General features: G+C 32.8%; 1 protein-coding gene across 2 annotated transcripts; it reads right to left on the reverse strand.

The window, feature by feature from the left end:
• Positions 1 to 817: 817 nt before the first annotated feature.
• NAD-ME2 (NAD-dependent malic enzyme 2) lies at positions 818 to 10,298 on the reverse strand. Of its 2 annotated transcripts, XM_022300431.2 has the most exons (20): positions 10,051 to 10,298; positions 9,835 to 9,973; positions 9,014 to 9,110; positions 8,311 to 8,429; positions 8,063 to 8,230; positions 7,355 to 7,483; positions 6,347 to 6,407; positions 5,673 to 5,776; positions 5,502 to 5,585; positions 5,315 to 5,421; positions 5,008 to 5,110; positions 4,037 to 4,144; positions 3,836 to 3,901; positions 3,285 to 3,357; positions 3,121 to 3,207; positions 2,881 to 2,935; positions 2,721 to 2,792; positions 2,043 to 2,105; positions 1,801 to 1,915; positions 818 to 1,226 (listed from the first exon to the last, which is right to left on the reverse strand). In XM_022300431.2, the coding sequence occupies exons 2-20, from the start codon at positions 9,961 to 9,963 to the stop codon at positions 1,155 to 1,157; spliced, it is 1,812 nt and encodes a 603-aa protein (XP_022156123.1). In that variant the 5' UTR covers positions 9,964 to 9,973; positions 10,051 to 10,298; the 3' UTR covers positions 818 to 1,154. The 2 variants fall into 2 exon arrangements, with proteins under 2 accessions (XP_022156123.1, XP_087982686.1); XM_088126560.1 differs by lacking the exon at positions 10,051 to 10,298 and having other exon boundaries at positions 9,014 to 9,115; positions 9,835 to 9,975.
• Between the last annotated feature and the right edge of the window lie 2,099 nt (positions 10,299 to 12,397).

Raw genomic sequence — 12,397 nt, forward strand, 5'->3', positions numbered from 1 at the left:
ATCCAACAAGTGCTTCCTTGCAACTTGAATATGTCACCAGCATCTTAAGACGTTTTCCAATATTGAAGAATTCTTTTAGAGCAATGAATTGAGAGCATTAAAAAGAAGAACCGAAGGGAAAAGTATTTGTGACCAAAATCTTTTTATATTAGTCAATACAAGATCAATGGCAAAAACTATCAGATTTAAAGACAATTAAAATTTTCTATAGTTTCAAGAAGTAAAAATAGACCACAAAATCTTGAACTAAGTTTGTAATTTATCTAAAAAATCATACACGAGGGGTAAGAAGCCTGAAGCCTCGTCGGAATAGAGAGAAGGGGTTCAGAAAGAGTTTGGAAATAATTATTAAGAGAAATCTAATCTCCATTTCAATGCTTTGAACTTTGAAGAGTGACTTTATAATAATTTTTGGAATAATATTTTTGATCCAACGTCTCAAGAGTAAATTTAAAAAAACTTTGAGCATAGTATCAATTTGGAACATTACAGTCCTTATAGTTTAATTAAATCTTTTAAAACATCTCTATTATTACCGGATCTTCATTATTGAAGATATGGAATAAAACTCACCCCTTTTTTCACCTTTTGTTTTTACTCAAAACTATAATACAACCACTCAATTTAACCATCACAACTCGTTACCGAAAACATGTCATATAAGAGAACCATTAAACATCTGGTAACAACGAGAACGTTTAGAACATAACGAAGCTGCTAAAATCATAATAATCAAATTGAAATAAAGCTTAAACCTAAGTACTTTTAACCTGAGATTTCACCAAATCTATCAAACATGTAAGAAGGAGAAGACGAGTGAAATGAAAGAAGTTAGTTATCAAATCAAAATTTGACATAGGAGAACTTATCTTAGAGATGATAAAAAGAGTGGATGGATGTAAATATAAACTCTAAACTTCCCATCCCACAATTGCCACCTTGAATACAACAATTAGGGGAATATATAAAGCCTAAGGGGATCCAAGCAAGGGCGTTTCCGCACAGCATTCTTCAGAATAGAGAGACCTATTTCCTATGTTCAATAGTTTGGCCCCAAACTATGAGAGAGAGAGAGAGAGAGAGAGAGAGAGAGAGAGAGGGCTGAAGAATGGTGTTCTTGGGGAAAATAAGAATGGTAGAGCTTTAGAATATGCTTATTTTTCATGAACAAGAGGGCTGTAAATAGGAAACCACATATTGCGTTTGATGTATTCAATCGTCTCCTCCTGCAAAAGTTCCAAAAAAAAAAAAAACCTCAAGAAAATTACAGCTCATAAAAGAAATTTTTACACAAGTCATACTCCAAGAAGGTTTGGAAAACTGTTCTGGAAATAAATTGTTTTTAAAATTGTTGTAGAAAATTGTTATTGAATGGCTCGTGAACAAAATTATGTCATGGTCGAAAGAAATAAAATTTATCTTTTTCAGAAAAATAGGTCGAAGAAGTAATATTTATCTTCGAACACTGAAAGATGTGAAAAGTAATTCAAACACATTTTTTTATCCAAAAAAAAATAAAACTATTGTATAAACAGTTTCTAAATAAGCTATATATTTGGATATGAATCATTTTCACAGTTTTTTTAGTTCAACAAATATGAGGGTGGAGATTTGAACTTTCGGACTTCAAAAGAAAGAGTTAAAACAAAGGAGTAGATGTTTTAACGAGCTATGCTTAAGACACATTTATTTACGACTAGAGCTATTTAGATTATGAAATAGGTACCTTATTTTATGAAAGTGGAAGAAAGACAATGTTGTTGTGTATGTTTTCATAAAATATGAATTGAGTTTACTTACTTCTGCCATTAGCCTGAGCTCTCTAGGCCCCACATCGCCATGGCCTTCTGCCAAATTCTCCGAAACAGCGCTTCGCAGGACTGCAGCTCCGACCTCTGCTGTGATTTGTCGAATGCTGCAATTTTGCATAAAGATATTTTGGAGTTTAATTCATGAATTAACCAGTCTAAACAATGAAGCCATCAGATTGAGTTGATTAAATTTTGGCAATATGATAGAGCAAATAAAACTGTGAATCCTACCTATCAATTGATGGGTACAAAATACCACTTTGAACTTCTTCATCTGTCATATAAGAAGCAAGGCTGCATAGATGAGAACGTCATATCAGAAACTTCGAGATAATGAAACATAAATCAAAAGGATAACAATGTCAGAATATTAAAGCACTCAAAAAATATAAATTTCACAATTTAATTTATCATTAAACAATTTAGTAAAACATAGAATTCTATGTAGAGGGTTTTGTGAGAACCCTATTAGTTTGTTAGTATGAAGGGGCAGTATGGTAATTAGTTGGGGGTAATATGGATATACATAAGGGTAGTAAGGGAGAAGGAGAGTATCTTTGGGGAATAGTATTGTGTGAGGAACTTGAGAGAGTTCTTGGGAGAGAAATAGCCCTCTCGAAAGGCTATTGATATTGTAGTTTCTGTTTGAGATTGCAATATAGTTTTCTAGTTACGTTATTCTATTTGGGATCCTAATAGGTTTATATTTTTGGATGCCTATACGGCAACAGATTCAACCAAATTATCATTTTTTTCATAAGCAATTTGTAAGTGGTTTCAGCAACACATCATAAAAAACTCTCTTAATACGCCATAAAGTTCTGGCAGCAGATTAGGTATTGTTATCATCTTCCAAAAGTAGTATTCACAAAAAAAGATGATATTGGATTTCCAGATAAAGATTCATACCATTCTGCAGCTGCTTGCAACATTCCATCAGTTATAAAACGAGCACCTGATAGAAGAGCTCCCAGCCCAATCCTGCATTAAAATAATGACAGTTAACAAACAGTTAAACTCATCAGAGTCTTACGAGTTCAAAATAACAGTTCTGAGGGAAGATACAGACCCGGGAAACAGGTACATGTTATTTGCTTGATTTACATGTCCAATTTTTCCATTGCCTGCAAGGAAGCGGTTTTGCAGATAATCATATTAAACTAATAATACATAGGGCCAGAGTCAGAAACATATATTTAAAAAGTAAGAGTGGAATCCCATAGGAAAGATTTCACATTGATTGTTTTGGTATAACGGTGCCAAATGCTTTCAAACATTCTATTATATATATCGAAAGCATAGAAGATACCAAGAGCAACGTTTTCAAAAGGGCTTCCACTTGCAAATACTATGTGTTCTCCAGCATGCTTGAAAGCGTCAGCAGCAGTGCATTCAGCTGGTAAAATAATGATAATTAGTTTGAACTGTAAATAGCTAGCTAAGATGAAAATAATGGCATCCTATAAGACAAACCATTCATTGTGGGATTTGACATAGCAAATATTGCAGGTTTAGTTGAATCAGATTCTCGCATTGCCTTGAGCACCTAGTTTAGTTCCATAAAATATGAGAAATAGTTGCGGAAAGTAGACGCAACAATTGACACCCTGCTAATAGTTAAATAGATAGGAAAGCACAATGGAGTCTCAGACTCTCAAGTTATATACTTCTGTCTTCGTAATTAAGAGGCTGAAATTTAGATTAACGAATTATAGACATCAGGTGTATGCAATTTACTTCAGTTACACTGAATTTCCTTTCTCCTATCCACTCTTTCTTTCATTTGAGTAGAGGGCTAAAGAAATCTTCACTATAGAAAAAGTATATTAATGAGAGGTGGATTTCTTAAGTTGCTTATTCTTCAACTTAAACAACAAAATGTGAGCAAAAAAACATGGATAACTGACAAATACATGATGTACATGAAAATAACCTAAAGACCACACATCCTGTCAAGATAAAACTTTTCTGAAGTTAACTTGAGTACCAACTAACGATGAGAAGATAAATTAGAGGACACGCACCTCCTCATTGAAGATACCACCAACTCCAGATAAACCAAGAAGAACATGGGGCCTGACCTTTTTCACCTGAACAACGATTAAATTTTCATTCATAAATGTCAGTGGAGATGAGTGAAAACTACTGAGTGATGCTAAGAACTCTCTCCAAGAGTATCAAGGCAATTAGCTCGGTAATAATGAAGGATGTTTGAGAAAGTTTACCACTTCTAGTAGACTGGCTCCCTCACTAAGTCCCTCAAGCTCTGTTGGGTCCTTAGCAAATGGTGCAGCTGCCGGATCAATATTTGTTCTATCTTTTGTGACAAGACCCTGCACAAAGACATAATTTGTTTTACTCCGATGACATATAGCACAGTGTTAAAAGTCTATCAGCATCACCCTGCTAAAACTTATTACATCGCAGGCATTGTCATGATATTTATGGGGTGGTGAAGAGCACGGAACATATCAAATTCACTTCACAAAGACTAAAAACCCACAGAAGATCTACAAAAGTTAACATCGATGGTATTCTATAAATATAGCACTTTCACAACTGTTTCTGGGATCGAATATATGAAAAAGAAAAATATGATGCAAATAAAAATCGAAAGGATGAGATCTCTTCTTTAACTAAAAAGAAAACTTAATATTACGAGACACAGCATTCTTAAAAATAATAATAATAATAATAATAAATATTAAAAAAAATTAAAAAGGTATTACAAGGAAAAAAAATTAACTACAAAATACCCTAGCAGAAGAAGCTAGATAATAGTTATGACAAGCAATTTATTTTCACATGCTAGAAATTTGAGTAGTTCAAACGTAAACAAAATAATCCTACTGCTAATCTTCCACAGTATGTCCACCATGCTCGCAGATTTCAAATTAGCCCACTGACTTCATATAATTAATAAAAGAATAGATAAAGAAGCAAGGATGAATGGATAAGCTAGGTTAGACCATGATTACTATACCAGACTACCTGTTTATAAATGAAAGGGAATTTTCTTGCCAATTAACAAAGAATTTGTAATGTTGAAGGATAATTGGTCATGTAGATGAGATTAATCCGCACTATGAACACAGATCATGCAAAATCCATATAATTTATCCAATAACTCCCATGAAGTAAAAACTAGAAAAACTGAAGCAGCAAATGATAAGTGGAAGTTTAGAAGAGAATTTACATCTTTGTCAATTAGGAAAAATTGATTTCTTGCAGTAGAATTAGTGTTCCCAGCCATTCTCGAAACAGCCTGGACAGCCATGTTAAGAACGCCAAGCCCTGCACTGAAATCGAAAGAAGAGAGGGAGGAACAAAATCAATTGAGAAAACATGAAGTGTAGGTTCAACCAAAAGGATTGGGCTATAGTTTCCAAAGTATTCATTCCTCTTCCACCCCAACCAGTTTTGTTTACACAAAGAGAAAAATGCTTGTGATCACAAAATTCTAAGCAGTATTCCTGTTTTGAGTGAATTTTAAATAGCAATACCTTCCAGCTCCCACAACTACTATCTTTTGGTTAACGAAATCACTCAATGGCCGTCCTTGAGCTCTCACAGTTCCCAATAGTCCAGCAAGAGCAACACCAGCAGTTCCCTTTATGAAATGAATTAAGTAAAAATGAGTATCCTTTTAAATCATTTATCCATCGGTAGAATACTGCAGCAAGTACTCACTTGTATGTCATCATTGAACATGCAGAACTTCTTACGATAACGTTGTAATGTTTCAAAAGCCCATTTCATTTGAAAATCCTCAAACTGACATCATTCAAAATCAAATCACAAGGTTACGAAACTGATTGCAATAAAAGTTAAATTAAAAGTCAAAATCTTAAATCAATAAACCTGAACAATAGCTTTCGGCCAACGTGTATGTACGGCTTCCATAAATTCATCAACAATTGATAGATACTCTTCTCCATCCAGTCTAGGTTGCCGCAGTCCTAAATCTGTCATACTAAATCATGTGATGACATCCTAGGAAATGTCTAGAAGGAATAATCCAAAGACCACAAACATTTAACAAATTGCAGGCAAACAGACACCAGATAAAGCAAGTATTGAAAGAGAAAAAATGAAGCTTAAGAGGAGAAAATATGATTACTAAGAAACATAAAATAAATAGAATAAAAAGGAGTTCCTGGTAAACGCAAATATGTTGAGGTGCCTATTCAACACTACTATGAACTTTATGAAAAGATACAACCAGTAACTATATGCGCCTACTAGTCTTTGTATCTCTTAAAGGGAGAAAAAAAACAAAATTCTTGTCCAACAAGGCTAACGAGTCAAACTAGAAAAAGGACAAAATGAAGCAAGTTCGGAATTGAAAACATGTAATTTTTCTCTGAGTAAAAGTAAATATAAATATTAACTAGTGGTCAAAATCAATTATTTCAGCACTATAGAATACAGATAAAGCTGCATTGCACAAACGAAACAGATAAATATAAGAGCAATAAATCACAAGTGAAAGAATGAAGATAAAGTAAGGAACTGAAAGCCTCTCTTTCACTTACAAAGACGATCATTAAGTAACTTCTCATTGTTAGTACCAATGTCCAGCATTACTGGAAGAATCTGTCAATCAAACAAGGGCATAGATTTAGTGAAATTTCAATAAAATGGGGTTAATAAAAATTATCCAAAGTTCTACTTAAAACACTTCCAATCATCGAAAATAAATCATCTCCAATAATTTACATCAGTATTTTCAGGTAACATAAAACCTTCAGGCAGAAAAGACAGTAGGCTCGAGGGTTACCCCACTATCAGGAGCAAGTAATAGGAAAAAAAATATTGGGAAAATTCCAAACGTGGTAATCTAAAACTGTCACTTCCTTGGTTCTTCTCTTGCATAAAATCACGTGTACATGTTAACGTTTACACCAAGCAAATGAAATTTCCTAAAGAGAATCGTCCAAGAAGTAACATAAAAATATATTGATAGAATAAAAAACAATTATGAATGACACATCTATAGTTTTCTTTTTTCTTTTTCTTTTTTTGTTAAGATAAGAGACAATATCACAACAGAAACGAAGAAGAACAGCCAAGGGGCAGGGAGAAGAGATCCTCCGTGCCCAAGAGATCTAATGCAAAATGTTACAGAACGAACTTTTTGAGTATGGCACTCCAACAAGAGGCCATGAACTGCACATGGTCCCACAAAAAGAAAAAAGGGTATGTCCATTAATCTTTCTATCAATTTAAATTAACTATCCAATTCAACACAAAATTAAAATGGTAAAAAAATTAAACTACATATATGTTTATAACTACATTTAGAAAATAAAGTTATAATTTGCTGCCTTCGCAAATCATGGAGGTCATTTATCTTTAAAATGAAAATCTACTCTAATCTATTAAATCTCTCATCGGTATAGTCAATCCGAGTATCAATGGGATATTAAAGGTGTAAATGCAGGGATAAAAATATTCAGAAGCACAAAAACAGGCTCAAATGAGCCACTGTCATTGGCACGTGCTCAAATACTACAAGCCTACACTTACAAAAAAGAACATACTCTTTGAGGGTTGATGCCAGCAGCAGCAACATACATATCAAGCTTTCCAATAGGTATTCCAATTCCCTGAACTCCAAGGTCACCTAGGCCAAGAATACGACTTCCATCTGTCAGGACAATCATGTCAACCTGCAGTTAAATGGGTAAAATAGGAGGAATTTTAGGAAAATTATATAGTGTGAGGCATAATAATTAAAGAATTGTTGAATGAAACAGTATCTGCTATGCTTTGAATAAATGTGGTCCACTCATAAATTAATAGACCATTATCCCAATGTATAAATTGTGTCAAGTTAGTTAACTTGGTCTCTTAAGCAACTTAAAGATTGTTGAAGAAGGATACCAGAAAAATACATTAACCATTAGTCTTGAAAATATATGAAGGCATCTAATAGCTGCCTAATAAAATAAGCTAGGTCCTCTATGTAAAAACAAATATGATTTAGATTTTAGATAGTATCAGCCAGATGCAATTCCCAAATACTACTGAAGAAAGAGAGCAATCTAGAATTCTCGACTACAATGAAACATATTAGTTATCATACTTATAAGACACTTTTAAGATCTCTGGTCATATGTTTTATAAGTTCAAAAAAAAAAAATCGCATGGTATATATCTCCTTTAACTTGAAACATCCATTATTAAAATATAAAATAGAAAGAGAGAGAAACAAAATGATAGAAGATGTTCAAAGGTCAACATAAAACCTGCTGTGCTGGCCAATTATAAATCATGGACATCATTTCTCCCTTGTCCTTCGCACTGAAATACATTCCACGTGGACGTCTGAATAACCCAGAATAGTTTTGACAAACTAGGCCCACTGTGGGTGTATATATTATTGGAGCAAAGTCTTTGATGTTGTCAATAAGGACCTAGAGTGAAAAGTATTAAAATGGGATTGAAATGAATACTAATTGACAAGCATTTAAACAATAATATTTTTGCAACTTACTCGATAGTATAGTGTCTCATTCCTATCATGCAATCTGTTTAAGATCCTCCATTTTGCCAATGAAACAACACTATCTGGTTGACCATGAGTATTCCTCTCCAGTGACCGATATGATTCCACTAGCAATTTGAACAAAAAGATGCATAAGACATTCAAAAAACGATCTTATCTCTAATGCAGCATAGGGATTGAAAATTCTCCCACAATACTTAAAGAAATCATTATTCATTGCCAATTGTGATTACAGAAGTTCAATTTCTTCTCTAATTATACTTTTGCAATAAACTCCAATTGGAGTGGTCTTATATAACTATTATAGGGAGTGGATAGAATAGAGTTGCAACTTTTCACTAAATCAATAAAATGTTTCTTTAAAGAAAAGTTGTGATTACAAGAGCAATACCCTACTATAGGTGTCACCAACTAATCAACTGAATTTAACAAACTAGCAAAATAATAACCAGACAACAAATTAAACAACTAAAATACAAGCAACTAACATTTAACAGCTAGCGACCAAGTAATAAGTAATGACCTACCATACAATTTCAAACTACACTAATGGTGAAAAAGAGGTAAAATACAAATTCTCATTACAGCGATCTTCTTAGTCAGCCTTAATACATTTCTTTCGTAAGGAATTAACAATATGTCATTCTGATGGTAGAAAAGCAATAAGTTTTAAGATCAAGCATAAACTTACTGAAACGAGCATATTGCTGCTCAAATGATATAACCCGAGGAGGAAGAAGACCACGGATTCCTAGACGGTCTCTTTCAGTGAGAGGAAATCCAGTATCCTGCTCTTTGAAAATGAAAAGCGACAGATGTAAAGAAAGTTTCACATGACCGCAACATGATATAATGTCAGATACAACCATAGGATAAAGAATACCAAAGACAATGCCTAGAAGAATACTTTCCCTCATTATATCCGTTGGGAGTACGTTATCACATCCTGTTCGGATGTATGAAAAAATAAAAAGAACAGAGATTTGGGTACTTCAAATTTTAAAAAATTTAATAAAACAAAAAAACGAAAAAAAAAAGTCAAAATACATATTGATAAAGAATTTAGTAGTGATAATCAGACATCGAAACCTTTCCCAATTGAATAATTCTCATCCTAGTCCTAAAAAGAAGTCCCAAAGTGTACCCAAAACCTGACTTTGAAAGCATCATAACAAACAAAGCTCCCTGGAATCTCTTCGCCAAGGCGAACACTAGAACAGAATTCCTACTTCGAAATATCTACAACTTCAAATGTTTCCATAAAAGGAGGCCCCACAGAAGAACATTGCCGTCACAAAAATACAATAATTCTCAAGCGTACTTTTTTTATAAGCACTTTAAGGTCCTATTTTCGACTTCTGAGTAAGAGACACGTAAATATCTACTTTTGAGAGTAGTAAAAATACAAAGCAATTCACCTCTTACATTAAACAAAAAGCTCAAATTAGCGACTACAAACAACCAAACGATTAAAAATATTCCAAACGCAGAAGAACTCAAAAAGATTCAAACCTTGTTGAACCAAGGATCGTGGAGAATATCAGCACCGCGCTTGTGGACAATACAAGGACCAGGAATTGCAGTCGAGAAGCGCCTAGATCGGCTCAAACTCGCCGCAGTCAATCTCGCGAGGTTCCACATCAAACTGGATCTAGAATTTACAAAAAAAAAATATCAAAATAGAGACAAAATCAAATCGGATTTTGAGTGAACTAAATGCAGCACTACCTCAAATCCAGTACTCCTCAGCAACGATTACGAAGAGGAAAAATAGGATCTAAGAACTCGTGGAAGCGACGGTGTGATTCGAACCAGTGTTAGTTGAGTTGCATTGAAGTGATTGAGAAATTTGAGAATGTTGCAGTGAAATTATAGCGGAAGCAGTTGAAGAATATTGCAGACGGGAGGGAACTGGGGAAGTTCGCTCTGTAAGGAATCGGGCAGGAGAGAGAGAGAGAAGAAAAAATCATCCCAACATAAAAACGACGGATATAACTTTCTTTGCTCAGTACATCATTTTCCAAAAATATCTTTTATGCTTTATTCACGATTAAAGTAAAATACTAAATATTTAATCAAACAAAAGTAAAATACTAAAAATATATTAAATAGTCTTTAATCTCTTGAAATTCTCATAATTCATCTCCAATGTATTGAAAATTCTCAACTAGATTCTGTTCAAAAAAAAATTATGTCGGGTTGAATTATTATTGGTTAAGAAATATTTTTGGTCTAAGTTTTATTGAACTAACGGTCTATAAACTTTAATTTGTAATTATTTAATCTTTGTATTTTGAGATTGATAACAATTTAATCGTTAGAGGGGGAATGTTGTTAAGATTTAATAGGTTATATATATACATAGATGATGAATTACAACGATTAAATCATTATATGATTTTAAAAAAAACGAACTTAATTTTGATAAAGCTTTTTACTGTAATTTTAAATTATAGAGATTAAATTTTTACATACCAATTTGAAAATATAGGGACTAGAACATTACAAATTAAAGTTTATGAACTAAATCACTATTCAATAAAAATATACGTACCAAAAGTGTTTTTAACCATTATTATTTTATCAACATAGTTAAACAATAGGCGCACCACTAAGACAGACCACTTGGAAAAATAGATTTTATTGATAGATTCATTTGGATTTTGAAGATAAACGAATTTTAAATTGAGAATCAATTATATTAATCGAATAATCACTTAATGAATAATCAACTTTTTTTTAACAAGTCAACTTGAGTTTAGTTCGATTGGTCAAAGCATTTATCTTCTAAGGTCATGAGTTCGTATCTCCATTCCTACATGTTGTGTATTAAAAAAATTATTAACAATTTTTTTAACAAATGACTTAATTGAGAATTTTTAATACATTAAGGATCAAATTGAGATTTTTAAAACATTAAGCACCAAATTGAAAAATACCCAAAAGATTATGATTTATTGGGTATATTTTTCCTAAATAAAAAGGTTCAAATCTTCACCCCACATCTATATCTATATATATCTATATATATATATATATATTTATTTATTTATTTATTTATTTATTTATTTATTTATTTTAAAAGTTTAACTATAGATGGAGGATTTAATCCTTCGGCCTTTAAAAAATAAATAATATTTTGATCAATTAAGATAATTAAGGTATGTTGATGTCGTCAATTTGAACATAGCTCAGCAGGCTAAGACACCTATGTCCGACAAGAAGGTCGTGAGTTCAAATCTCCTACTCCTATATGGACAAATGGTGATGCAACCACAAAAAATTTGTTGGTTTGGCAAACTTGAAAAACAAATTGTAACAAAAAGTAGATAGCTATAATACAAAGTACAGTGGTATGTGCAATATATACTCATTTTTGTTCGATTCCGTGTTTGTTCGAACGATGCTCGAGATAATATAGTTTCATGTACCTGAAAATGAAGCAGGACTTCTGACAAGACTTCAACGGCTCCCCAAAGAGGTTGTCTGAGATATTATGTTAGATGTTTGTGCCTACATATGCTTTTGAAGGTCGACTCATCCTCGAAAGAGGTTCGCTGAGGTATGATGTTTGGGTTGATCGGCATGCAGCATAACCTCCAACCATCATGAAGTTCCTCGCGAAGCATTTTTCTTTCGTCCTCGGATCCCTCAAAATGGTTCAAGTTATTGATTATCTTATCGCTGAGCTATCAACTAATGACATATGGCCACTGAAAAGTCACCTCCAACTATATCAAATCTCTTTGGTAAATAATTAACACTATATTTTCTTCAAGTGTCCACCATTTTTATGTATAGTCTATTATATATATATATATATATATGCATGCTAGGTGTGAATTATTTAAGGTTGGATAGAGCTATTTTTGTATAATTGTCCGATTCTCATTGATAGATAAAAGTAGGGTAGTATCAATAGCTTTTTGGCTTGAGTTTTGGCAACTTTAAATTTCATTTCGGTAAAATTAAATCTTTTAAGTTAAAACTTATTTTCTGGACCAAACACAACAACAAAAAATTAAAAAGTTCTCTTGTTTTTAATATCAAAATTATTGTTTAAAATTATAAGGGA

The sequence above is a fragment of the Momordica charantia genome (assembly GCF_013281855.1).
Source record: "Momordica charantia cultivar OHB3-1 chromosome 7 unlocalized genomic scaffold, Mcharantia_2.0 BLBB01000007.1, whole genome shotgun sequence".
NCBI lineage: Eukaryota > Viridiplantae > Streptophyta > Magnoliopsida > Cucurbitales > Cucurbitaceae > Momordica > Momordica charantia.